The sequence below is a fragment of the Dryobates pubescens genome, chromosome W (genome assembly GCF_014839835.1).
Source record: "Dryobates pubescens isolate bDryPub1 chromosome W, bDryPub1.pri, whole genome shotgun sequence".
NCBI lineage: Eukaryota > Metazoa > Chordata > Aves > Piciformes > Picidae > Dryobates > Dryobates pubescens.
Genome location: NC_071656.1, coordinates 3,369,097 through 3,395,423, shown reverse-complemented (window position 1 = coordinate 3,395,423; position 26,327 = coordinate 3,369,097). Strand labels below are relative to the sequence as shown.

The following is a 26,327-nucleotide window of genomic DNA, read 5'->3' as shown; positions in this document are numbered from 1 at the left end:
ACAGTTCGTGAATAAAGTTTATAGTCCGTTCCGGCTATACTCAGATGTAGATGATTCAGAAGTCCAAAAGAGTCAGGAAATAAGAAAATGGAAAAAAGCTTGTCTCTCTACAGATGAAACAAAGAAAAGGCAAACAGGAACACAGGGACTCTCAGTTGACTCAGGGCTCTCAGGGTTCTCAGGGTTCGTGCACTGTAGATTCCTCAGGGATTCTTCCTTTGGGCGCATTGTAGCTGTACGACAGTCTGAAATTAAAATCCTTCAGCTAAAGTTAAATTTCTTTATGGAATACACTGAATTTGACCATTCTCCTGCATTACCCAATAAGTGTGACCCGGACCTTCTGCTGAAACCACCCCTCGGACAGGTTTAGCCTCTCCTGAGGGCGAAAATACCCAAACAGTTTTACCTAACAGATTCTTTTCTCTAACAACAGGAACTCTATCACCTTCTACTTTCCGTAGCAGATCTGAATGTGCCAGTCCCGCTCGGTTCACCGAACCTCTACTATTCACCAGCCACGTTGCTTGTGCTAAATGTTTCTCCCAGTTTTTCAAAGATCCACCTCCCATGGCTTTGAGAGTGTTCTTCAACAAACCGTTGTAGCATTCAATCTTCCCTGCAGCTGGTGCATAGTAAGGAATGTGGAAAATCCACTCAATACCGTGCTCTTTTGCCCAGCTCTTTACAAGGTTGTTCTTGAAGTGAGTTCCGTTGTCTGACTCAATTCTCTCTGGAGTTCCGTGTCTCCACAGGATCTGTCTCTCCAGACCGAGAATGGTGTTGCGTGCAGTTGCATGTGGAACTGCATAAGTTTCCAGCCATCCGGTGTTTGCCTCTACCATAGTAAGCACGTATTGCTTTCCAGGACAAGAACATGGTAGAGTGATGTAGTCAATCTGCCAGGCTTCACCATACCTGTACTTGGACCATCTGCCACCATACCACAAGGGCTTAATTCGCTTTGCCTGCTTAATAGCAGCACAAATGTCACAGTCATGGATGACTAGTGTGATAGCATCCATGGAAATGTCTATGGATCTGTCACGAGCCCATTGGTATGTTGCATCTCTGCCTTGATGTCCCGATGAAACGTGAGCCCACCGAGCTAAGAATATCTCACCTCGGTGTTTCCAGTCGAGATCAAGTTCAGAGTCCTTGTCTACTTGAGAAACTCTTGCAGCTAAATCTGCCTGATGGTTGTGCTGCTGTTCCTCAGTAGCTTTGCTCTTAGGAATGTGAGCATCAATGTGTCTCACCTTCACTGGAATTCTCTCGATTCGATCAGCAATGTCTTGCCACAGGTCAGCTGCCCAGATGGGTTTTCCTTTCCTCTGCCAGCCATTCTTTTTCCAGTTCTTTAGCCAACCCCATAGAGCATTGGCTACCATCCATGAGTCGGTGTAGAGATAAAGCTTTGGCCATCTCTCACGTTCAGCTAGGTCAAGAGCTAGCTGGACAGCTTTTACCTCTGCAAACTGGATTCTCCTTCTCCATCCTTCGCCTCTGCAACTCGGCGTGTTGGACTCCACACGGCAGACTTCCACCTTTGCTTGTTCCCGACGAGACGACAGGAACCGTCTGTGAACAAAGCATATTTCTTCTCATCATCTGAAAGGTCATTGTAAGGAGGAGCTTCCTCAGCACGAGTTACTTTCTCCTCTGGAGGTTTAGCACAGTTGGCATCTTCAGGCCAACTTGAGATCACCTCCACCAGACCAGGTCTTTCAAGATTTCCCATTCGAGCTCTCTGTGTTATCAGAGCCATCCACTTAGACCAGGTGGAATCCGTGGCATGATGTGGTGTGGAACCTTTGCCTTTGAACATCCAATTCAAAACTTGTAATCTAGATGCTAAGAGAAGTTGTGATTCAGTTCCAATTACTTCAGAAGCTGCTTTCACTCCTTCATAGGCAGCTAGAATCTCTTTCTCTGTTGGAGTGTAATTAGCCTCTGAACCTCTGTAACCTCGACTCCAGAAACCAAGAGGTCGTCCACGTGTCTCACCTGCAGCTTTTTGCCACAAGCACCAGGTTGGACCATTGTCACCTGCAGCCGTGTACAAAATGTTCTTAATGTCTGGACCATCTCGGACAGGTCCCAGACCCACTGCTTGAACTACCTCTTGCTTTATCTGGTCAAAGGCTGCTTGTTGTTCAGGTCCCAAGTGGAAACTGTTCCTCTTTCGAGTCACATCATACAGACGTTTCACAATCTGGCTGTATCCAGGAATGTGTAGTCTCCAAAATCCCACTATTCCCAAGAAACGTAGAGTTTCTTGCTTGTTGGTGGGATTTGCCATGGTAGAGACTCTATTTACCACATCCACTGGAATGTGTCGGTGTCCATCCTGCCACCGCACTCCCAGAAACTGGATTTCTGTGGTAGGCCCTTTCACTTTGTCTCTCTTGATGGCAAACCCTGCATTCAGAAGAATGTCCATGATTTTGTTACCTTTCTCGAAGACTTCCTCAGCAGTTTTACCCCAGACGATGATATCATCGATGAACTGGATGTGTTCTGGAGCACCACCTTCCTCCAGAGCATCGTGGATCACTGCATGACAGATGCTGGAGCTGTGGATCCATCCCACTGGCAATCTGTTGAAAGTGTACAGGATTCCTCTCCAGGTGAAAGCAAACTGAGGCCTGCATTCCTCTGCTATGGGAATAAAGAATGCATTAGCAATGTCTATGGTAGTATACCTTTTGGCCTCTTTGGATTCCAGCTCATACTGGAGTTCCATCATGTCTGGTACTGCTGCACTCATAGGTGGTGTTACTTCATTCCGGGCTCGGTAGTCCACTGTCAGACGCCAGTCTCCATTCGGCTTTTGCACAGGCCACACTGGACTGTTGAAAGGTGAATGAGTTTTGCTGATGACTTTCTTACTCTCCAACTGACAAATCAGATTGTGAATGGGCAACAAAGAGTCACGGTTGGTTCTGTATTGTCTGTGATGCACAGTCCGAGAAGCAACCGGCAATTTAATGTCCTGAATCTTGTGTTGTCCCACAACTGCAGATTCATCAGAAAGTTCAGGTCTAGCTGACAGCTTCAGCTTTTGTCCATCAGTTTCTACAGAAGCTACTCCAAAAGCCCACTTGTAACCGTTAGGGTCCTTGAAATGCCCTTCTCTCAGAAAATCAATTCCCAAAATACAAGGTGCATCAGGTCCGGTCACAACTGTATGCTTCTTCCACTGTGTACCAGTTAAACTTATATTAACCTCCACCTTACTTAACTCTTGAGATCCACCAGTGACTCCCAGAATAGTTATGGACTCTGATCCCTGATAATTTGATGGCAATATGGTGCACTGAGCTCCTGTGTCAACCAAGGCCCTGTACTTCCAAAAGTGTGAAGTGCCAGGCCACTGGATGTACACATCCCAATAGATTCTGTTATCTCCATTATCCCTCTCCTCCCCCTGGCGGGAGGCAGGGCACCCCTAATTATGGGGAACATTTCCGCAGGTGCAACGAGCACAGTGTGCAGTGTTAGAACTGGAGCCACTGTTGGAGCTGTCATAGTTGTCCTGGGGAACTGTGGAAGTAACAGCCACCCTTCTGGTATTGCTACCCTGGGTTCTGCCACTTTGCAGTTCCCTCAGTCTCCTGAAAAGATTAGAAGTTGGTTGACCATCCCACCTGTTCATGTTCTCACCAAACTGATCACGCAAAGTAATCCAAATAGTCCTACGTGATTGCCTTGGTGGTCTGTTTTGGTTTGGCCTGTTTTGGAATGACCTCCTTGGAGGACGTCTATTCCTCACAGCTGAAACCTGCACCCACCTGGAGGAAGAATTGGAATTATCTCTTTGTGCCAATTGGTATATGGAATCCTTGAGCTCTTTCATGCAATTCTCAATTTTTCCCGACAGCGTTTCAATGGCTGAAACCAAAGAAACACGTGTCATGCTATCATCCAATTGTCTTAGTTGATCAGTGAATTGGCCAACCGTAGGAGGATCTCCACCATAATTTCTTGCCACAATTCTGCTTGCCAAAATATTTGCAGAATTGGAAGGAGCAATTTTGATGAGCTTTTTACCAAGACCAGCTGCCACAGGAATGTTGTCAGGATTCAGAGTATCATGGTCACCATAGAGTATCTCTCTAATGGCAAACTCTCTCAGATGCTTAATTCCCTCATCTATGGTAGTCCAGGGCTTAGGATTCCATGGAAGATCATCTCGGGAAGGGTATCTCAGGGAAACCGCCATTAAAAGGCGTATCCACAGATTAACCTTACCGAGAATCCTGGCTAGATGTCTATCTATTCCATTATCCTTCAAGAGAGTTCCTAGCTGAGCTGCCAACTTGTGTCCAACTATTAGAGCTGGAGCACCTGTATCATAACACCTAGCAAGCCAAGATAGGATGGGTTCCTTATCTGCTCTGAGGTAATCTTTACGGACATTGCGAAGCTCCTCCCTCGGGGACGAGCATTCGGTGATGTCATCTTGCTCTCCATCTATCACATCTTCCTGAACGTTTTGTCCCCATAATCCTGCTGTCACTCTCCTAAGGACCTCTTTAAGCTGAGAAGCGCCACTGCCAGCTGCTGTCTTAGCTGCATCTCCATCCTGTGATGATCTCAATAACTCAGCTATATCTCTAAGACAAACCTACTCCTCATCTCCAGTAAGCCCTTTCCTAGCAGAGGTTCCCTCACCAGGATCAGCCTGTCTAGCAGAGGTTCCCCCACCGGGATCAGTCTCCTGCTCTTCTCCTCCATTAGCTCCACTAGCTCCTGGATCAGCTTTGGCCTTTCCACCTCTGGTCTTTAAGACTGCTACTTGTTTAACTGGAGCTGCGTTTGAATTTACAGCCATCCTGATAGAAGCTGACAGGTCCTGATCTAAACCAGCCGCCGTGGGGGCCCCTTCCGGTCCTGTCATGGTGGACGGAAATGACCTTGCCTCGTTACCGGTCGCCATCTTGGGAATAGGAGCTGCCCCTGTCTGATTGCCAAAGTCATAGAGCGGAGCATTCAGCGCAGCCTTTCCAATAGGTTTTGCTATTTTTCTAACTAACGCAGATTCTCCCCCTTCCTTGTCACTTGAGGACTCTGGGGCAGATTTAGAGGAACGCCTACACTTCCTGGGTTTTTGTTTCATCACAAAACATGGTCGAGAAACCTTTTTCTCTATATATAGAGCCCACAGTAGATAGACATTAATTATCACCGACAACAGGATTACACACATCAAATAAATCACCTTAGGATCCCAGCCAGCACTTAAAGTTACTCTTTGACCTCCTGAAGCCTTAAACTCCCTTATCTCGATCGGCAAAGTGGAAGACGTTCTATTGCCATAAGAGCCGAAAAAATCCCAAACAGCGTTCATACAACAGCTGGATCCTATGCATAAACCACAAATAGATTTTACTCATTAAATATTTACCTATTTGGTCTAACATGAACCCGATGCAGTACCGGTAGACCAACATGCCACAGACCGAGAAGAATAAACGTTCTAAAACCCAGAGCACCTTCATTTCGTTTCTCCAGCTGAGACAAGCAATAAATCAACTTAATTAATTGCCAGGCCCCACGTTGGTGAGCCAAAAAAAAAAAAGAGTGTGGTGGTTTGAAAGGAAAGGCTCTGCTTTCCCTCCCCCACTGAGAAAGAGACCACGGCTAAACCCAGTCGGAGAAATGAGAGTATATTTTACAAGGAAACAAATTATATGTAACACAACAGATACAGGTATTTTACAATATATACAGGAATATACAGCAAATGAACTCAACCAGAAACCAGACCCCCCACAGAGGGGGCTTTCCCCTGTGCCCCCTTCACCCCCCTACCTCCCTTCTCCCCCCCAAGAGGTAGAAGACGAGAAAAGAGGGGTTAGCACAGCAGACAGAGGCCTATGCACAGGGAGTTAGTTTCTTATCTCTTGGCAAGAAGCCCTGAAGCAGATCCAGCCGAGAGGACAGCAAAGAAAGGAAGACTGAAAGTTCCAGCCGCGCTGGGACTAACTTCACCTCCCACCTTAACTTGGCCAATGAAATTTGTTTAGAATACCAAAATATTTTATAAACATTTAGCCAGTGTGCCCCTTTCTTAAAGGCACAGTCTCAAACGGTCACAAAGAGGTTTGAAAAAATATGCCTTCTCAGTTTGACCTGTAGCCCCTACCACAGCTCTCATCCCAAGGTAACAGTGCTTGAGTTAAGACTGAAAAGGTCACTCATGTGTCAACTAGGCATTCCAGTTTATTTTCTTTTTCCCCTAGCTTCATTATAACCAGAGGGTCTGCTAGGGTATTTATAGTCTCCTCCAGTCCTTCCTAATCATCCTCTTCTAGTTGTACCTGTATCCTATTTTTCTTTTTCCTTTCTGGACATTCTTTTTTCCAGTGTCCCTTTTTACAAATCACACACTGATCCTTTTCCAACCGTGCCCTATTAGGCCCTTTAGTCTCTCTACTTTCCTGTAATGCTGCTACCAACATCCTCTTTTTTCCTATTCTCCACCAAACATACCACCAGCATTCTCTTTTCCATACTCCTCCTCTGCCTTTTCTACAGTATACCACCAACATTCCCACATGAAGTCTGTCGCTCAAACTTTCACAAACACTTTCACAGTATCACAGTATCACTAAGGTTGGAAGAGACCTCGAGGATCATCGAGTCCAACCTGTCTCCACAGACCTCATGACTAGACCATGGCACCAAGTGCCACGTCCAATCTCCTCTTGAACACCTCCAGGGATGGTGACTCCACCACCTCCCTGGGCAGCCCATTCCAATGACGAACGACTCTCTCAGTGAAGAACTTTCTCCTCACCTCGAGTCTAAACTTCCCCTGGCGCAGCTAGGCACTGTGTCCCCTTGTTCTGGCGCTGGTTGCCTGGGAGAAGAGACCAACCCCTTCCTGTCTACAACCACCTTTCAGGTAGTTGTAGAGGGCAATGAGGTCACCCCGATCCTTCTCTTCTCCAGGCTAAACAATCCCAGCTCCTTCAGCCTCTCCTCATAGGGCTTGTGCTCAAGGCCTCTCACCAGCTTTGTTGCCCTTCTCTGGACAGTCACAAGTCCATGGGACTGGATGAGATCCATCCTAGGGTGCTGAGAGACCTGGCAGATGAGCTGGCCAAGCAACTATCCATCATTTTCCACTAGTCCTGGCTCACTGGAGAGGTCCCAGAAGACTGGAAACTGGCCAATGTGGTCCCCATCCACAAGAAGGGACTGATGGAGGAACCTGGAAACTACAGGCCAGTCAGCCTGACCTCAGTACCAGGGAAAATTATGGAGCAGATTATCCTGGAGGCAATAACTGCGCACCTGAAGGATGGCCAAGGGCTCAGGTCCAGCCAACATGGATTTAGGAAGGGCAGGTCCTGCCTGACCAGCCTGATCTCCTCCTATGATCGGGTGACCTGCCTGGTGGATGTGGGGAAGGCTGTGGATGTAGTCTACCTGGACTTCAGCAAGGCCTTTGACACTGTCCCCCACAGCAAACTGCTGGCTAAGCTGTCAGCTTGTGGCTTGGACAGCAACACTCTGTGCTGGGTTAGGAACTTTGGCCACAGCAACCCCATGCAGAGCTACAGGCTGGGGGCGGAGTGGCTGGAGAGCTGCCAAACAGAGAAGGACCTGGGGGTACTGATTGACAGCAGCCTAAACATGAGCCAGCAGTGTGCCCAGGTGGCCAAGACAGCCAATGGCATACTGGCCTGCATTAGGAATAGTGTGGCCAGCAGGAGCAGTTAAGTCACTGTCATTCTGCCCCTGTACTCTGCATTGGTTAGGCCACACCTTGAGTAGTGTGTCCAGTTCTGGGCCCCTCAGTTTAAGAAGGCCACTGAGACACTTGAACGTGTCCAGAGAAGGGCAACAAGGCTGAGGGAGCTGAGATTGTTTAGCCTGGAGAGGAGGAGGCTCAGGGGAGACCTCATTGCTCTCTACAACTCCCTGAAGGGTGGTTGTAGCCAGGAAGGGGTTGGTGTCTTCTCTAGCAACCAGCACCAGAACAAGAGGACACAGTCTCAAGCTGCGCTAGGGGAAGTTTAGGCTTGAGGTGAGGAGAAAGTTCTTCACTGAGACAGTCATTCACCATTGGAATGGGCTGTCCAAGGAGGTGGTGGAGTCACCATCCCTGGAGGTGTTCAAGAGGGGATTGGATGTGGCACTTGGTGCCATGGTCTAGTCATGAGGTCTGTGGTGACAGGTTGGACTCGATGATCCTCGAGGTCTCTTCCAACCTTGGTGATACTGTGATACTGTGAAAAGAATGCCATTCTTCATACAACTGAAATGACACTTTCTTTTTCCACATCAATTTACATATCAAACAAAATTAAATGTTGGTACTTCTTTAGACTCTCCAATTTATCAGCTTTATCAGAATTTCATTTCATGTCCTTTCTGTTTCACCAAAACTACTGAACACACAACTTTTCACAGCCACAAAGCCTTTCAGGCTAGAGTGCCTGAGCAAAGACCTTTGCCTAATTATCTGCAAAGTTTACACTCCCTTCCTCACAAGAGAGCTCTTACTCCGCTGTTAAGAACTGTCGTGTTTAGCACACAACTGACATTGTTATTGCTACCATAAATTCACACCCCCACAAATATTTGCATCTCCGAACCTTTCGGGTGTTCTCCACTCAACCTTATGTCCTAGATGGTAAGACAATTACAACAGATCCTACAACCCTGTCCCCACAACCCTGCTGTAAATGCATTTGATGAACTCTTGTGTTTTCCCCATGCCCTGAGGCAATCCCCCTCTTCTGGTGCTCCCTCCTCCCTGGTGTCAGCAAGCCCTCCTGGAGGGCTTGCAATTTCCTCATTGGCATAAAACCAAGTGGGGTATGTCTTGGGAGATCTGGTTGAGGGTTCAAATAATTTTTTCATCAATACCTTTAGTTGCAGGAGGGAATACCATAAGGAACAGGTCAGCAGCCATAGTCAACAAGTGGCTTAGAGGCTGGTGCAGCCAAAAGAATTTTGGGGTTTTCGATCTTGGTAAAGTTTCTACTGCACCAGGCCACCTGGCAACAGATGGAGTACATCTGTCCCAGAGAAGGGGAAAGGTCACAGTATATGAGAACGGGCTGTTCCACAAAGGTAAAAAGATTCTAGGAAGGGAATTGGCAGCTCTCATCGGCAGGGCTTTAAACTAGTTTCGAAGGGGGAAGGGGCTGAAACTAGTCCCCTCAGGCAAGAGTCTGGGGGCGATAAGCTAGAGTCAGAGGTCAAACCAGCAGCCCAGCTGCAGTGCATGTACACTAATGCACAAAGAATGGGTAACAAACAAGAGGAGCTGGAAGCCTTGTTGCAGCAGGAAATTTATGATGTAGTTGCCATCACAGAGATGTGGTGGGACGACTCACATGACTGGAGTGCTGCAATTGATGGCTACAGGCTCTTCAGGAGAGACAGGCAAGGAAGAAGGGGTGGAGGGGTGGCCCTGTACATCAGGGAGGCACTAGATGCCATTGAGCTGGAGATTAGGGACGATCAGGTTGAATGCTTTTGGGCAAGAATTAGAGGGAAGACCGTCAGGGCAGACATCCTGGTTGGAGTCTGTTATAGACCACCCAACCAGGAGGAAGATGTTGATGAAGCATTCTATAGACAGCTTAAGGCTGTCTCAAGATCTCCTGACCTTGTCCTCATGGGCGACTTCAACCTGCCTGTCATCTGCTGGGATCTCAACACAGCAGAGAGGAGACAGTCTAGGAGGTTCTTAGAGTGCATGGAGGACAGCTTCTTATCCCAGGTGCTGCATGAGCCTATCAGGGGGAAGGCTATGCTTGACCTCCTCTTCGCCAACAGGGAAGGGCTGGTGGGTGATGTGGTGGTCGGAGGCTGTTTAGGGGCCAGCGACCATGAGATAATTGAATTTTTGGTATTCGGTCAAACTAAGAGGGGCAGCAAGAAGACCTCCACTCTGGACTTCTGGAGGGCAGACTTCAGGTTGCTCAAGGAAATAATTCAGAGGGTTCCTTGGGAAAAAGCCCTTAAAAATAAAGGGGTCCAGGAAGGCTGGACCTGCTTCAAGGAAGAACTGATGAAGGCGCAGGAACAGGCTACGCCAATGTGCCGGGAGATGAGCCGCTGGGGCAGACGGCCAGCCTGGTTGTGTAATGAACTTTTAATAGAACTAAGGGAAAAAAAGAGGGTGTATCGCCTTTGGAAGAAAGGTGAGGCAAACCACGGAATGTTTAAGGATGTAGCCAAATCATGCAGGAAGAAAATTAGGGTGGCAAAAGCACATTTGGAGCTTAGACTGGCCTCTGCTGTGAAGGACAACAAAAAGTCCTTCTATACATATATAAATAGCAAGAGGAAGCATAGGGACAACCACCACTCCTTGGTTGGCATGGAGGGAAATGTTGTATCAAAGGATGAGGAAAAGGCAGACATACTTAACACCTTCTTTGCCTCAATTTTTACTAGAAGGACAGAATGTCTTCCAGACAGCTGGCCTGCAGAGCTGGCAGAAGGAGCCAGGGAGCTGCATAGTTTCCCTCTGTTCCAGGAGGAGGGGGTAGTTAGAGCTCTCCTCAGCCACTTGGATCCCCATAAGTCCATGGGACCAGATGGGATCCATCCTAGGGTGCTGAGAGAGCTGGCAGATGAGCTGGCCAAGCAACTATCCATCATTTTCCAGCAGTCCTGGCTCACTGGAGACATACCAGATGACTGGAAGCTGGCCAACGTGGTACCCATCCACAAGAAGGGCCAGTTGGATGAGCCAGGGAATTATAGGCCTGTCAGCCTGACCTCAGTGCCTGGCAAGATCATGGAACAGGTCATCTTGAGTGCAATCACACAGCACTTAGAGGATGGCCAAGGGATCAGACCCAGCCAGTATGGATTTCAGAAGGGCAGGTCCTGGTTAGGCCGCACCTTGAGTACTGTGTCCAATTCTGGGCCCCTCAGTTTAGGAAGGATGTTGACTTGCTGGAATGAGTCCAGAGAAGAGCAACGAAGTTGGTGAGGGGTTTGGAATACATGCCCTACGAGGAGAGGCTGAGGGAGCTGGGGTTGCTTAGCCTGGAGAAGAGGAGACTCAGGGGTGACCTTATTACTCTCTACAACTACCTGAAGGGAGGTTGTAGCCAGGTGGGGGTTCGTCTCTTCTCCCACGCAGCCAGTACCAGAACAAGAGGACACAGTCTCAGGCTGCGCCAGGGGAGGTTTAGGTTGGACGTTAGGAAGAAGTTCTATCCAGAGAGAGTGATTGTCCATTGGAATGGGCTGCCTGGGGAGGTGGTGGAGTTGCCGTCATTGGAGGTTTTCAGGAGGAGACTTGATGGGGTGCTTGGTGCCATGGGTTAGTTGTTTGGGCGGTGTTGGATTGGTTGATGGGTTTGACGCGATGATCTTGAAGGTCTCTTCCAACCTGGTTTGTTCTATGTATTCTATGTATTCTGTGTTCTATGTATCTCACTACTTTGTCTCCCTCCCATTTTACCCAATACAGCATGGTACTGTCTTTTTACAACACACAGAACACAAATACAACTACAACAATAATGATCGGTCCTAAATACACAATTATTGGCCACACTTCTATTCACAATTTTCACTTTATCCGTCTCTGGCGGAGAGAAGGAACTGCAGATTGAGACTCCCACTCACTTCATAGATTTTTCTGTGTCTCAATCGCACACACACTCAGCCATACATTCAAAACATAAATAATGTTTCTAGTGCTTTTAGTTCTTTAGGAACCCCCCTGGCCTCACACACGTTTAAAATAGAAACAACGCTTATGATTCTCTTTGGGACCCTCCTGGTCTGCCACACTACAAACAATGCTTATAGTATATAAACAATGCTTATAGTTCCTTTCGGAACCCCCCGGTCCCGACCCAAGAGCTCTTTTACCTGGGGGTGCAATAAATGCCTCTCTCCTGCATAGGGCATCCCCTCACGACTTATGGAGTTACCCCTTTTATAAAAGCAATACCTTCTCTTTGCTGGCAGTCTTGTCTGTCCCTGCGGTGATCTGATGAGTACGGGAGCTCTCCTCGAGAATATCTCGAGGGGGCCCTGAGAGATCCCGTTCCTCAGCAGGTCCTTCAGCCGAACAGAGTTCTCCTGCCTGGCTCGCCAAAATGATTTAGAGAAGGATGATAAATGCAATAAGTTTCACATATTATGCTTTTATTACAGCGCTGGACACAGGCAGGATCCTTCCCAAAGACCTGTGTATCTTCAGACAGTTCGGTACAGACTTATATGCTAAAAGTTATCTATCTAAAATAACAGAGGTATGTTAATATTTCACAGAAAGTCCTGGTGCCTCCTATCTTTGCAAAGGTTATCTATCTAATCCTCCCCTCCTTAATGTCTATCCACCCCCCTCCTGCATTCCAGCTAACAATGACAAAGGGAGTTCCTTATCAACTCTGTTAAACTCAATAAGAATTTAAAAAGAATTTTCTGCTCATCAACTCCTAGAATTTTCTACTTATCACTACCAACTGCGTCAATTAAAATGTCACGACCTGGCTTCCTGAGCCAACCCTGGGCAGCAAGGAAGGTCGTGCTAAGTTTCAAAAATTCCCTTGGAGACATTTAAAGTAAATCAACACCAAATAGCTGATGAGGTGGATTTATTAGAGCCAGTGAAAACTCTTGGTAGTGGACTGGAGCAGAGGGAAAATGAGAAGAAAAAGGAGAGGGGGAATAAGAGAGAGTGAGAGAGAGTTATGAAGTAAGAGAAAAAAAAAAAAGAACATCCACTGACGTTTTCACAGGAATAGTTCAAGTCCTTCAAGTGGTGAGTGTACATCCCAGCAGGGTCTTCTGTGGTAGATGCAACAACCCAAATCCCAGAAGTTGTGTTACTTTTATACCCTTTTGGCAGGGCAGGGCGGCAGTCTCTAAATCGTAAAGGGAGGTGTGCAGAGTGAGGTGTGTACAGAGAGGTGAACGCTCCAATGCAATGTCTACCATAGGCTTTTCTGTGGTGGTGTTGCAGTGTTTTTCAAATAAGGAAAGACAGAATTCCTGCCTCTGCAGAAATTATCTCTTAATTGTTAAACTATCTGCTAGGCCAAGCAGCTCTCCTGGAGAGCTATTAAGGGCCATCAAATCCATCCCCCTGTCTAGTCAGACCAGGTATGTCACACATTGTTTTGAGACAATAGAGTCATTGGACTCACACAGCAGTAAATGACTCGTTTTCACAACCTCTAAAGTTCTCTCTCACATTTCATAACTCCTTCATAGATAAAGGTTTTATGTTGGCCTCTGCATGTGATGATTCTCCATCTGATGGCTTTGCTCTAGAACAACCTGCTCCCAGTGAGTTTACTTTGGAAGGACCTGCTCCTTCATCATCTGACACTGGGTGATCTGTAATTGTTAGGTGTTTTTTCCCAATCACAGGGGCATTAGCCTTCACATCTGGTTCTGACTCCTCCCATGCTTCAGCTTGAGAAGGGCCTTCTCCCTCATCACTGGGTGAAATGGGCCATATGTGCAATATACCTGTTTAGTTTGTTGTTTTTCTTCTCATGGGCAAATTATACTAGTGCAAATTGAGTGGGAGTGGTCACAGTGGCTATCAGTGTATCTTTGGTATTCATTGCTGGAATTGGAACAGTGGTAGTGTTCTTTGGAGTGGCCACAGAAGCTGTCAGTGTAGCTACAGCATTTGTTGCCTGAGTTGAGATAGCTACAGTGCTCATTATTGGAGATGGAGTAGCAGCAGTGCTTGTTGCCAGAGCTGAAGCAGTGGCAATGCTTGTTGGGGGAGCTCGCAAAGTGCGAGTAGTTGTGGTACTTGTTGCAAGGGCTTGTGGAATGTGACTAGTTGCAATGCATGTACTACATGTTATAAAACTTTGAGGGGTCTGAATAGTAGCACCTGCTCTAGGAGTTGAGGTGGCTGCCTGATACCTATATCAGCACTGATGTTTAATTTGATGCCACACAGTAAAAAGAATCAAGAATAAAATCACTGATAATAATAGAATATAATATTTTAATTGCAGTAGCCACATCCTAAATCCTCAGAATTTAATGGAGTCTCAGAATCTAGTGGTGTCAGATCAGCATAACAGGGAGAAGTATAACTTCCCAATGTAAAACCAATAGTATACTTAGTAATAAAATCGTCTATGTGACATCTGTAGTACATAGATGGGTTTGCTGCCCAATTTAGCACAGCATATATCAGTGATGAACACAACGTAACTATGAGTTTTGCTGAGCACACAGAAGGGATAGCTTTCAAATACACACTAAGAACAAGTAAACAATAACATAATAACATAAATATGCTAAAGTAAGGTGATACTAGGACACTTAACTCTAAAACAAATTCTAAAAATTCACAATATAATTTTATGATTGCTCTCAGTAAAACCATAAAGTAAGCTGTCTGTTTTAATTTCCAACCCTTAAAGACTTGGAGAAAAAGATCTGATATTCTCTCAGCTTGAATGAACTGGAATTTGAACTATTCAGGCAGTTTATCAGAGCTCCAGTTGAGCCCCACATTGGGCACCAATAAATCTGTCCCTTGTTTAGTGGCCAGCCACAGTATCACTAAGATTGGAAGAGACCTCAAAGATCATCGAGTCCAACCTGTCACCACAGACCTCATGACTAGACCATGGCACCAAGTGCCACATCCAATCCCCTCTTGAACACCTCCAGGGATGGCGACTCCACCACCTCCCTGGGCAGCCCATTCCAATGGTGAATGACTGTCTCAGTGAAGAACTTTCTCCTCACCTCAAGCCTAAACTTCCCCTAGTGCAGCTTGAGACTGTGTCCCCTTGTTCTGGTGCTAGTTGCTAGAGAGATGAGACCAACCCCTTCCTGGCCACAACCACCTTCCAGGTAGTTGTAGAGAGCAATGAGGTCTCCCCTAAGCCTCCTCTTCTCCAGGCTAAGCAACCCCAGCTCCCTCAGCCTCTCCTCATAGGGCTTGTGCTCAAGGCCTCTCACCAGCCTTGTTGCCCTTCTCTGGACATGTTCAAGTGTCTCGATGTCCTTCTGAAACTGAAGGGCCCAGAACTGGACACAGTACTCAAGGTGCAGCCTAACCAATGCAGAGTACAGGGGCACAATGACTTCCCTGCTCCTGCTGGCCACACTATTCCTAATGCAGCCCTAACCCTTGATAGCTGCAAGGGCACATTGTTGGCTCAAGTTCAACCAGGACCCCCCCCCAGGTCCTTTTCTGCCAAGCAGCTTTCCAGTGGTGTGGCCCCCAGCATATATTGGTGCATAGGGTTGTTCCTCTCCATGTACAGGAATTTGCACTTCCCTCCACTGAACTTCACAACGTTCTCATCAGCCCTCTGGCACATCAGTCACTGCTCCCAGTTTTGTATCATCAGTAAACTTGCTTGAGGGTACACACTGCCCCATCTTCCAAATGTTAAACAGGACTGGACTTAGTATTGACCCCCAAGGTACATAGTTAGTTACTAGTATCCAACAAGGTTTCATTCTACTGATCACCACCCTCTGGGCCTTGCCATTCAGCCAGCTTTTAATCCACCTCACTATATTCTTGTCCAGCTCATACATCAACAACTTGTATTTGAGAATATTATGGTGAGACCACATCAAAGGGCTTACTGAAGTCCAGGAAAACAATATCAACTGCTCTCCCCTCATCTATCAGGCCAGTTATTTCATTGCAGAAGTTTATCAAGTTCATCAAGCACACCTTGTGAAGATATGCTGACTACTGATGATTTTCTTGTCTTCAATGTGCCTGGACATGGTTTCCAGGATTAGCAGCTTCATCAGCTTACCAGGGATCAAGGTGAGGTTGCCTGTCCTGTAATTCCCTGGATCCTCTTGAAGATAAGAATGACAAGACATTGAACCTGCAAAGGCTTGTGCATATGTTTACATTTTTGTGTTGTGCACATTTCCTTTGGGCTCAGTGGGGCATTACCAAACAGTGGTGCATGTCAGAATTGAAAGTTCTATTTTGCCTTCTTTCAGTTACTGTGCAAACGTTTTAGCAAGTTTTGAGATGGATAGAAATTATCCATTGTCACTGAATTAGATTAATTTTTGCATCTGCTTTGTTTGTTTTTTTTTAAAAACAACCAGCCAAAAGTTAATGCATTATAACTTTATTTTCCAGGTAAGAAATGATGAAGGAAAGGTCATCCGCTTTCACTGTAAACTTTGTGAATGCAGTTTTAATGATCCTAATGCCAAGGAGATGCATTTAAAAGGGAGGCGGCACAGACTTCAGTATAAGGTTGGTAGAAATGCTAATGCTTCTATCTGAAAATCCACCAGATGTCAGCTGACTGAGTACATTTACATTTAAAGACTAGTCAAAAGTAGGTACTCTGAGTAAGCAGTATATAAAAAAGGATGCAGAGAGATATTTCTTATGAAGTATTCTCTTTAAAAGTAGTAATACTTTATTAAAAAATAGTAATGCCGACTGTGAAACTGCATTTTGGTTTGTGGGGTGTTTTAAAACATTTTGAACATTACTTTCAGGCAACCTTTGCAATATTAAAACATTGTACAATGCAAGCAACACTAAGTGTTTTATGTTGTTTACTATGAATTTCATATAGTGTAAAATAATGGTGCTCAATTTTTTCGGTAGGGCAAACCACATAAACCCTATGTAGAGATATTTAACAAACAATATTGCAGATTTTTTTGTCATGAATGGAAAGACACCTGTACTGATATATGGTGTGTGTTTTGATTATTTTAAGATTATATGGAAGAATATACTGTGGTCACAGGAGATACAATGGGCCTTGCATAATCATGAAAGGGATGAAAGAAAAATTTGCCAGAAAAATGTATTTGGTAACTCATGCCCCTGTATGAGGGACCATTCAGGAACAGGGCATCAGGAAGTACATTGTAGTTAAGATGAAGTCTATTTTTTCAGGGTATAGAGTAGTCATCCTGCTACAGAATGAACATCAAATTACTTAGGAGTTCATGTAACATTTTAATCTTTAATTCCTTATTTTCTCATATAGTTGAAGATGGAATTCATGCTATTTGTAATACGTTGCTATGTCTTTAAAATACTGGACACAGATGGTTTTCTTCTTCAACTATTCATTCAGTGAAGTTCTAAAACCATTTTACTCTCCTTGATTTTATTGTGGACTTATAGATGGAGTGACACACTTCACTCATAAGAGAGAAGTAGCAATATGTTTATTGATATAAAGCAGTGATTTAATAAAGTTTGACAGTAAATGTGAGAGTTTTAACAGGGTTTCAATGGTAAGGTACCCTCAGTTATTTACTGTATTGAGGGCAAGGTCAGACAAAACTGTCAGTGAGACCCTCCTATTGAGTAATGAAGTTTAAAAAGGACCCCCTTGCATTCTAGGTTCCTTTTCAGAGGGAAATTTAGGTGTGGGTGGATCCAGACTTAGTTCTAGACTTGGTCAGTGTTTTATGTCAGTGGTTAGTTTCTTCCAAATGGCTTGAGTCAGACAACAACCAGCACTGTGGTTAGGTGAGCATATTGCTCAAATTAGCCCTTAGCTATTGTGTTATCTGTTTCCTCCAAATTCACACCACCAGACACATCCATTATGACTACCACTGGTGGTTATCACTTGAGCAGAGTTATGGGAAATAGACCATTAGTGTGTGTTAAACATGTCAGAATAACTCTGTAACCTTGAGATGAGGAGGCAAACAAACATTTCATTCATTATTTTTTGGAACTAGAAAAAAGTAAACCCAGACTTACAAGTAGAAGTAAAGCCCAGTATTCGAGCAAGAAAAATTCAAGAAGAGAAGATGAGGAAACAGATGCAGAAAGAAGAATACTGGAGAAGACGAGAAGAGGAAGAACGCTGGAGGATGGAAATGAGGTAATGCATTTTTGTTTCATCAGTGAATGATCTTCAGTCAGATTATCTAAGACTCTACTTCTGTAGTTAGTTACTTTGAATACTTTTTTGGGGAACTCTGTACTGTCTTGGTTTAAATTAAATTGTCATTATTGTTGTGAATATGCCCTCAGAAAATGAGCGGCAGATACACCAATGAAAATATATGTTAAATTTATTTATAAACTCTGTAACGGGGTATTTACAGTCACCCTTCACAGGTATCAATATCCGGTCAGTGAAACAATGTTTACAGAATGTTTAAATATGGGCACTTGAATCAAACAATTCACAGAACTTAGAATCGAAACTAATTCAGAAAGCGGCGGGGGGAGGGGTTGGTCGGTGACCTGCAACCCTCCACTCGGAGAAATCCAAACGCTACCTTAACTGGGAACTATAAAGAAAGGCTTGACTTACAAGCTGAGGACTTCGTGAGATCTCTCCTTAATAATATTTATAGTCCAGAAACGTGGCACGGATGTGCCGTAAGACGGAGACAGGAAATGGCGCTGGCCGCGTGGCTGCACCATGTGGCTGCTGCTTCTCCCAGGACACAAAGGTCTCCCGCTCGAGGGGGGCTGTGGCAGGTCAGCGACGCTGGTTCACACGGGCTGCTGGCGTTCCTCCTGCGGCAATGGATCGCACAGTGGTCGATCCCACGGGATACTGTCCACGGCACCGCACGCAGCTGGGTGACGGTGGCAAAGGAGCGTGAGGTCTCTTGGGGCACTGGCTTGAGTCCTGGGTAAGGTGGACTACGGCAGCACTGGCACGCACACACTCACAGGCTCCAACACGATGTGGGGGGGCTCATTTACCAAACGACCCCTATTTACCATTTGCCCCAGTGAATACTGGCCCAATGAGCATTCTGTTGCTAACACAAGGTTAACCAATGGACTAACACCTACCAAATATGGTGTAAGTATATGCTATGCCCAGGCTGTTTACCTGGACTCAGTGGCACCAGGATCCCCCCTGTTGCCCCCAGAAAGAAGCGGGAAACAAAAAGGTTTAACACTCAGAAGAGTATGTTCCAGAAATGTTTGGGGCACAATCCTGACCATAAGCATCCTTCACTACAGTTATCACTCTGGATTTTTATTCATTATTGTTTATTAGCGTTCAATTCCTCTGAGGAATGTAGACTTACTAGAATTATTTGCTATAAATTCAGGCCCATTTTCAAAATAGCCATTCATTTTAGTTACCCTCTGAAGTTCACTGGTATTTGCTCTTGACTACCAAAAATGTTAGTGAGGACATCCAAGAATTTATTTAGAATGGCTGGAGGTATTAACTGCTATTTAAAGAGAAAGCTTTAATGCACTTCAGGCGATATGAAGAGGACATGTACTGGAGGAGAATGGAGGAAGAACAGCATCACTGGGATGACCGTCGCAGAATACCAGATGGAGGATATCCTCATGGTCTTCCGGGACCTCTAGGTCTGGTGGGAGTTAGACCAGGAATGCCACCTCAGCCCCAAGGACCCACTGTGAGTTTCTTAATTTGAGGGGGAAAAAAAGGAATACTTACTAGGAGGCACAGTTAAGAACTATAAATTATTCAGTGCTACTTCAGTTGTCCCCAGTGTTTCTTAAAGGCTTTGGAAAACTGAAGAAAAAATTATATACTAATGAAACTGTGTAGATGGACCTGTTTTACAAAATTAGTCCACTTATTTCATGAAAGGATGCCTTGAAGACAAATACTGTTTCATCTGAAATATAAGTCACTCTGGATTTGTGTACTACTTTTTATTGTGTATGGGTAAAAAGTGGTTGAATTGTCAGTCTCAGAGGATGATGATTAGTGGTGGGTCATACTCTACCTGGAGGTCAGTAAGAAGTGCAGTACCACATGGGATTTTTCTTATTAGCACCTTATCAATGATCTGAAATGTGATGGAGCGAGTGCACACTCATCAGGTTTGCAGCTGACACAAAACAATCAGTTCAGGGTGGGGAGAACAGTTGATACCATTGAGGGCAGGGCTGCCATCCAGAGGGACCTAGGTAGTCTGGAGGAATGGACCAAAAGGAACATTATAGCATTCTGCAAGGCCAGATGCCTAATGCTGCACTTGGGAAGGTATAACCCCTTGCACCAAGGGACTGGGGAGTGACAGGATGGATAGCAGCCTTGCTGAAAGGCACCTGGGGTTCCTGGCAGATAGCAAGCTGAGCATGAGCCAACCATGTGCCCTGGCAGTAAGGAAGGCCAACAGCATCCCGAGTGATATTAACAGGAGCATAATCAGTAGATAAAGGGAAGTGATCAGCTTTTGTTAGACCAAACTTCAATACCACATTCAATTTTGGGTTTTCCAGTACAAGAAAGATTAACTGTATAAACCATAGCAGGTTCAGTGTGAGGCTACTGGGATGGTCAGGTGCCTGGAGTGCATGCCCTTTGAGGAGAGACTTGAGGGATCTGAGCTTGTTCAGCTTGGAGAAGAGAGAGCTTCAGTGGGATGTAATAGCCTTCTAATATCAGTGCATTGTAAAGACAGTGGAGCCAGGCTCTTTACAATCATTAGGGGGCGAGATACAATCAGCTTAAGCTGTGACAAGAGGTTTGAACTGAATATAGGAATTTTATTCCCCCCCCCCTCACACCTTCAATCTTTGCCAGTTTTCAAGAAGAAATTGAGTAAAGTCCTGAGCAACATTATATGGTCTTATAACTGACAATGGTTTGAACCGGAAGTTGAACTAGAGGACCTCCTGAGGTCCCTGCCTATTTGAATTCTTCTGTGAATCTATGAAAGCAATCATGGATACATTATTTTGCAACAGTCTGCAAGTATTTCCCAGCTAACAGAATGACAGTACATATTTATGTTGGTGAGGTACTTTTATTCACAGATTCACAGATTGCATTTGGTTGGAAGGGACCCTCAAAGATCATCTTGTCCAACCCCCCCTGCAGTCAACAGGGACACCTCCAACTAGATCAGGCTGCCCAGGGCCACTTTGATCTTGGAACTTCATAATGTATTTATTTTGATACATTTCATTTTTTTTCAGACATGATTGATTGTGACCAGTGTAAGTTCATGTAATGGGTTGGGGCAGACCCCCTCCCCACCACAGGCAGAAATAACGACTCAGGCAAACGGATTGCAAAAGTGATGAAAGTTTAAATAGAAAGCGGTGAATGTTACAGAAAACCCAAAGCGCAGTGACAAAGAAAGATCCCATCCCCACCTGAGGGTGCATCCAAAACCCCCAGGGCTCCTTCTTCCCCCTCCCTCTGCTGGGCTAGTCTCAGCTGGCCAGGCCTGAGACTGCCCATCCCCCTGTGGCCTTGGGCCCAGTCAGGCCCATGGCCGGGAGATCTCTCCCCCAGTTACCAAGTCTCGGAGAGGGAAGGAAAGAGGAAGTGCCAGACCCCACCGCAAAATTTCTAGTGGTGCAAGGGATTATAGTAGAAATACCTAACTTCCTGAGTCCACCCACTGGGATGGACTGCTGGACACAGGAAACACCCCTGTAGCAGAGGGCACCCAGCCCAAACTATGACAGGAGCCACCCCTTATTTCATACCATAATCCCTGCCTCTAAACACATCATCAGATCAGAAAACTTCTGATGACATGTCCGGCGGAGTCCATATCTTCATCTGGGCGTCCACTCAAACAGTCTCTCATTCAGGCTCAAGCATCAGTCCATTCCAGTTGTTCTTCCTCATGTGATGGAACCTCCCAGCGACGCAGTCCTTCTCCTGCAGTGTGAATTCCTTGTGGACTCCTTGGGACATCCTGGTCACCTGGAAATACCTCACAACTTCTCAGCCAAGCCTTTACTCTCCTATTCAGCGGCAAATTCTCCACCCCTGGGGCAGGCCAGTCGGAACAATCCGGCTCCACGACTGCCTTTTTCAATCCATCCAGGGTGCCGCAGCCAACCGCTTTCACGCGGACCAAAGCTACACGGATGCATGTCAGAGGCACTCCGCACCCCCCGGCTGGGCGCTCGCGTACCGAGGCAGGACAGCATCCGGCTGCACAACCTCCACCCCCGGCAGAGGGAGGAGCTGCGCCACAGCCTGCTGAAGAATCAGGGAGGCGGAGCCAGGTGCTCGGCGCCATTTTCGGAACACGTCCGAAAACACCAGGGAAAGATTTACAGCTGCCGCCGCCGCCTGAACGCAGCCCGGCTCGGGCGGTGCCGCCGCCGCCGCTTGAACGCGGCCCGGCCCGGCCCCCGCCATCTCTGTCGCCACGATGCAGAGTCCGAGTCACCTCCGGCAGTCGCTTGCCCGCTCGCCGCGGGTGTCCGCCCCCCGCAGCGGCCGCGGGCCGACCACGCTCTGCTTGCCGCTGCCCCTCCTCCGCTCCCCGCCGCTCCGCAGGGAACGAGGAGAAGGCAGGTCTCGCCTTCTTAGGCTACTCGAGCACTCTTAAGCCACCCTGGGCAGAAAGTCACAGAAAGAACCACCCCTCACTGTTCCCAAGCAACAGGAGGGGCTTCCATGCCATCAGCCACGCACCAGCTATCCTTCTGCAGTCCACAGGAGTTCACACAGTCGCCCCGACAACAACACCTGAGCCCCAGCTTCTCAATCCCAAACCGACGCCCAGAACTAAATTTAAACTCTCCATCTTTTGCAATCCGAGCTGCAGTTGGCCCCACGTTGGCGCGCCAAAATGTAATGGGTTGGGGCAGACCCCCTCCCCACCACAGGCAGAAATAACGACTCAGGCAAACGGATTGCAAAAGTGATGAAAGTTTAAATAGAAAGCGGTGAATGTTACAGAAAACCCAAAGCGCAGTGACAAAGAAAGATCCCATCCCCACCTGAGGGTGCATCCAAAACCCCCAGGGCTCCTTCTTCCCCCTCCCTCTGCTGGGCTAGTCTCAGCTGGCCAGGCCTGAGACTGCCCATCCCCCTGTGGCCTTGGGCCCAGTCAGGCCCATGGCCGGGAGATCTCTCCCCCAGTTACCAAGTCTCGGAGAGGGAAGGAAAGAGGAAGTGCCAGACCCCACCGCAAAATTTCTAGTGGTGCAAGGGATTATGGTAGAAATACCTAACTTCCTGAGTCCACCCACTGGGATGGACTGCTGGACACAGGAAACACCCCTGTAGCAGAGGGCACCCAGCCCAAACTATGACAGTTCAGTTCATATTTTGTTACATTTCAATCATTTGGGATTTGAATATTCTGTTGTTTAGCCACATGTTTGAATTTTGGTCACATATTTGCGAATTTGGAAGTGTACCCAAATTTTAGACATGTACTTTTTCATCTGTTTAGCCTCTACGCCGCCCTGACTCCTCTGATGATCGCTATGTGATGACTAAGCATGCAGCTATATATCCAACAGAGGAGGAACTTCAAGCAGTTCAAAAAATTGTTTCTATTACTGAGCGTGCCTTGAAACTTGTTTCTGACAATATGATTGAACATGAAAAAAGCAAGAGCAAAGAGGAAGATGACAAAAAAGATGGCAGTAAAGACAGGTATTTTTTTTTCATGTTATTTTTAAAGAATTTCACCACTTATTTCTGAAGGTATTTTATGCTTTTCCTTGCACTGTTATCAGTGGTTCCAGGGATTCCTTTCTCTTTGGGTTTTGATATTGCATATGTCACTATGGCCTCAAGAGTATGTGGAATACTCTTATTTTATTTAATTTTGTTTTATGATTTTTATATTATTTAAAATGCAACTTTTAACTATAATTCACAGAGCTTTGAAAGGAGTTTTACGGGTAGGTGTTTTGGCTAAAGGTTTGCTACTCCGTGGAGACCGAAACGTCAGTCTTGTCTTGTTATGCACTGAGAAGCCTTCAAAGATGTTACTCAGTCGTATTGCTGAAAGTCTTCCCAAACAACTTGCAGTAAGTAGTATTTAGATGTTTGGATTTGATTTTTTTGTAAAGATACTGTAAAAATCTGTCCTCAAGTCAAATGTCTACAGAGCTGACTGTGCTACATTTCATAGCTCAGGCTCAGTTTTAGTTTCGAGTGTTTCTGTCTGAATTCAGGGACTATGCTTCATGATTTGCTTTCTGTGTATTGTGTCTGTGCAAGTGTCTAGGTGTTTATGCTAGTGGTTGGTTGTTTCACAGATTTCACAGATTGCATCAGGTTGGAAGGGACCCTCAAAGGTCATCTTGTCCAACCCCCCTGCAGTCAGCAGGGACACCTCCAACTAGATCAGGTTGCACAGGGCTAAGTCAAGTATGACCTTGAATGTCTCTAAGGATGGGGCCTTAACCGCATCCCTGGGCAACCTGTTCCAGTATTTCACTGCTCTCATTGTAAAGAACTTCCTTCTAATGTCCAACCTAAACCTACCATGCTCCTGTTTCAAGCCATTGACCCTCATCCTATCACTATAAGCCCTTCTAAACAGTCCTTCCCTATCCTTCCTGTAGGTCCTTTTCAGATATTGAAATGCAGCTCTAAGGTCTCCCCAGAGCCTTCTCTTTTCCAGGCTGAACAGCCCCAACTCTCTCAGCCTGGCCCCATAGGAGGAGTGCTCTAGCCTCTGATCATCTTCATGGCCTCCCCTTTGGACCCGCTCCAGCAGCTCCATGTCTCTCTTGTGTTGGGGGTCCCATAGCTGGACAGCTTCAGGTGCGGTCTCACTAGAGCAGAGTAAAGCATCAGAATTACCTCTCTCGATCTGCTGGCTACACTTCTTTCAATGCAGTGCAGGATCCCATTGGCCTTCTGGGCTGCAAGTGCACATTGTTGGCTCATGTCTAGCTTCTCATCCACCACTACCCCCAAGTCCTTTTCTGCAGGGCTGCTCTCAATCTCATCATCCCCCAGCCTGGATTTATATCTAGGATTGCCCTGACCTAGCTGCAGGACCTTGCACTTTGTCTTGTTGAACCTCATGAAATTCTCAACCCATTTCTTCAGTCTATCTAGGTCTCTCAAATGGCTGAATCTCAATAAACAAAGCTGCAGGTTTGGTGACAGAAAGGGCATTCTGATGAGCTTGTGATGGCCTGTGCAGTCTTGGGGAAGTAGTGGAGAGCAAGGTCCCGGGTGCAAGAGAGAGTAAACTTCCAGATTTAAAAGCTAATAAGCAGCATTTGGAAAGGAAAAGGGATTCTAGATTACAAAGAGCCACAGAGCTTTTGCAAGCAGATAGTAAATATATGGTGAAAGCATAAACAAGATATTGAGCAAGATTGCTTCCAAGACAAATGCCACATTCCTTGGAGTAGAAAAACACCAGAGGTGTTTTGCATGTCTGGGAAAATGTCTTGCATGTGCCTGCCTGGATGTACAAATAGTCATCCAGCAAAATATCCAGCTCTTTCCCAGAGAAGTGTTCACAGTGTAGGCTGAAAGGCAGTTTTGCACTGCCCTGCTCACTGTTGTAGCCTGTGAACTGCTGCATGCATCTCCAATACAGCTACTGGTGGATGAATTTAGTTACCACAGCCAAATCCATTTCTTTTTGCAATCCTGCTGCTGCAGGCTGCTGGTTTGTTTGTTTTAGTTTGGCACTTAAAACCAAACAAAACCTCACAACAAAACAAAAACCCCAAAGTGCATGCAGTCTTAGCCCATTCAGCAGAATTAATAAAAATCATTTGCTATGTTTCTACAAGAAATGAAAGTACAGAATGAAATCTTTAGCTCGAGTGCGCTCTACTGAAGAAATCCTCCCCACCATCATTATCGAATGCTTGTCACAGGGCTGCCTGGGAATAATTGGTGTTTATACCTGGGTGCCTGGGAATGCTTGGTGTTTGATCAGAAGCTCCCAGGTGCACGATAAGAGTAACAAATAACATGTATCTGTGGGTTCCTCTGTTTATAAAACTAAGTGGGGACAGGAATCTATTGAATGTGTTGACATCCTGAGCTAACCGCAAAAGACCTTCAAGCCCTTGTTTGACCACTGATGGACCTGAGGAAGATGAAGATGAGGAAGGCTATTGCTGGGCAGGGGACGTACGACACCCTGAGTGGGCTGTGCACATGAGCAATAGGGTGAGAAGTTACATAACACAATTGTGAAATATGGAAGGGGCTTTGTCCCCAAGACCCAGCCTCCTGTGATGTCTTGGACCGACGTCATGGGACGCAGGACCCTTAAAAAACTGAAGATCGCTACTGGTGTGGGTGCTGCCATTTCTCCGATCCAACAAGACAAGATTTGGTTCTGCGGGGACACCTGCCCAGATGGAAGACGGCCACCTCCGCCATTTCACGATCTTTGGTACCACCATATTTCTTATAGGGTGTTTAGGGTAAGTTAGTTACGCTTTGCTTGGAATAAGGCTCTGCTTTTGGGTTGTGGGTGATGAGCGGGTATGTACCTTGCTCTATGGTTTCGTGCCTTACAGTGCTCTGGCGCAACCTCATTTGCCTTTAGAAAGATGTACCTACTGGCACCTGTGGTATGTGTAATTAATTCCTCATTGAAAAGGCCTCACTAGAACATCTTGTTTAAAATTTTAAAACTGCACATCTTGGTCTGGCTTTGTGGAGAAGTCA

At 46.1% G+C, this 26,327-nt stretch overlaps 1 protein-coding gene across 1 annotated transcript in view; it reads left to right on the top strand.

The window, feature by feature from the left end:
• The window catches only part of LOC104299612 (zinc finger RNA-binding protein-like), a 135,818-nt gene that overhangs the window by 80,393 nt on the left and 29,098 nt on the right, over nt 1-26,327 (top strand). The window contains exons 10-14 of the mRNA XM_054177720.1: nt 16,103-16,222; nt 17,686-17,831; nt 19,188-19,350; nt 23,116-23,321; nt 23,551-23,701. Coding sequence (XP_054033695.1) covers nt 16,103-16,222; nt 17,686-17,831; nt 19,188-19,350; nt 23,116-23,321; nt 23,551-23,701 — 786 coding nt within the window. The remainder of the gene's footprint in view (nt 1-16,102; nt 16,223-17,685; nt 17,832-19,187; nt 19,351-23,115; nt 23,322-23,550; nt 23,702-26,327) is intronic.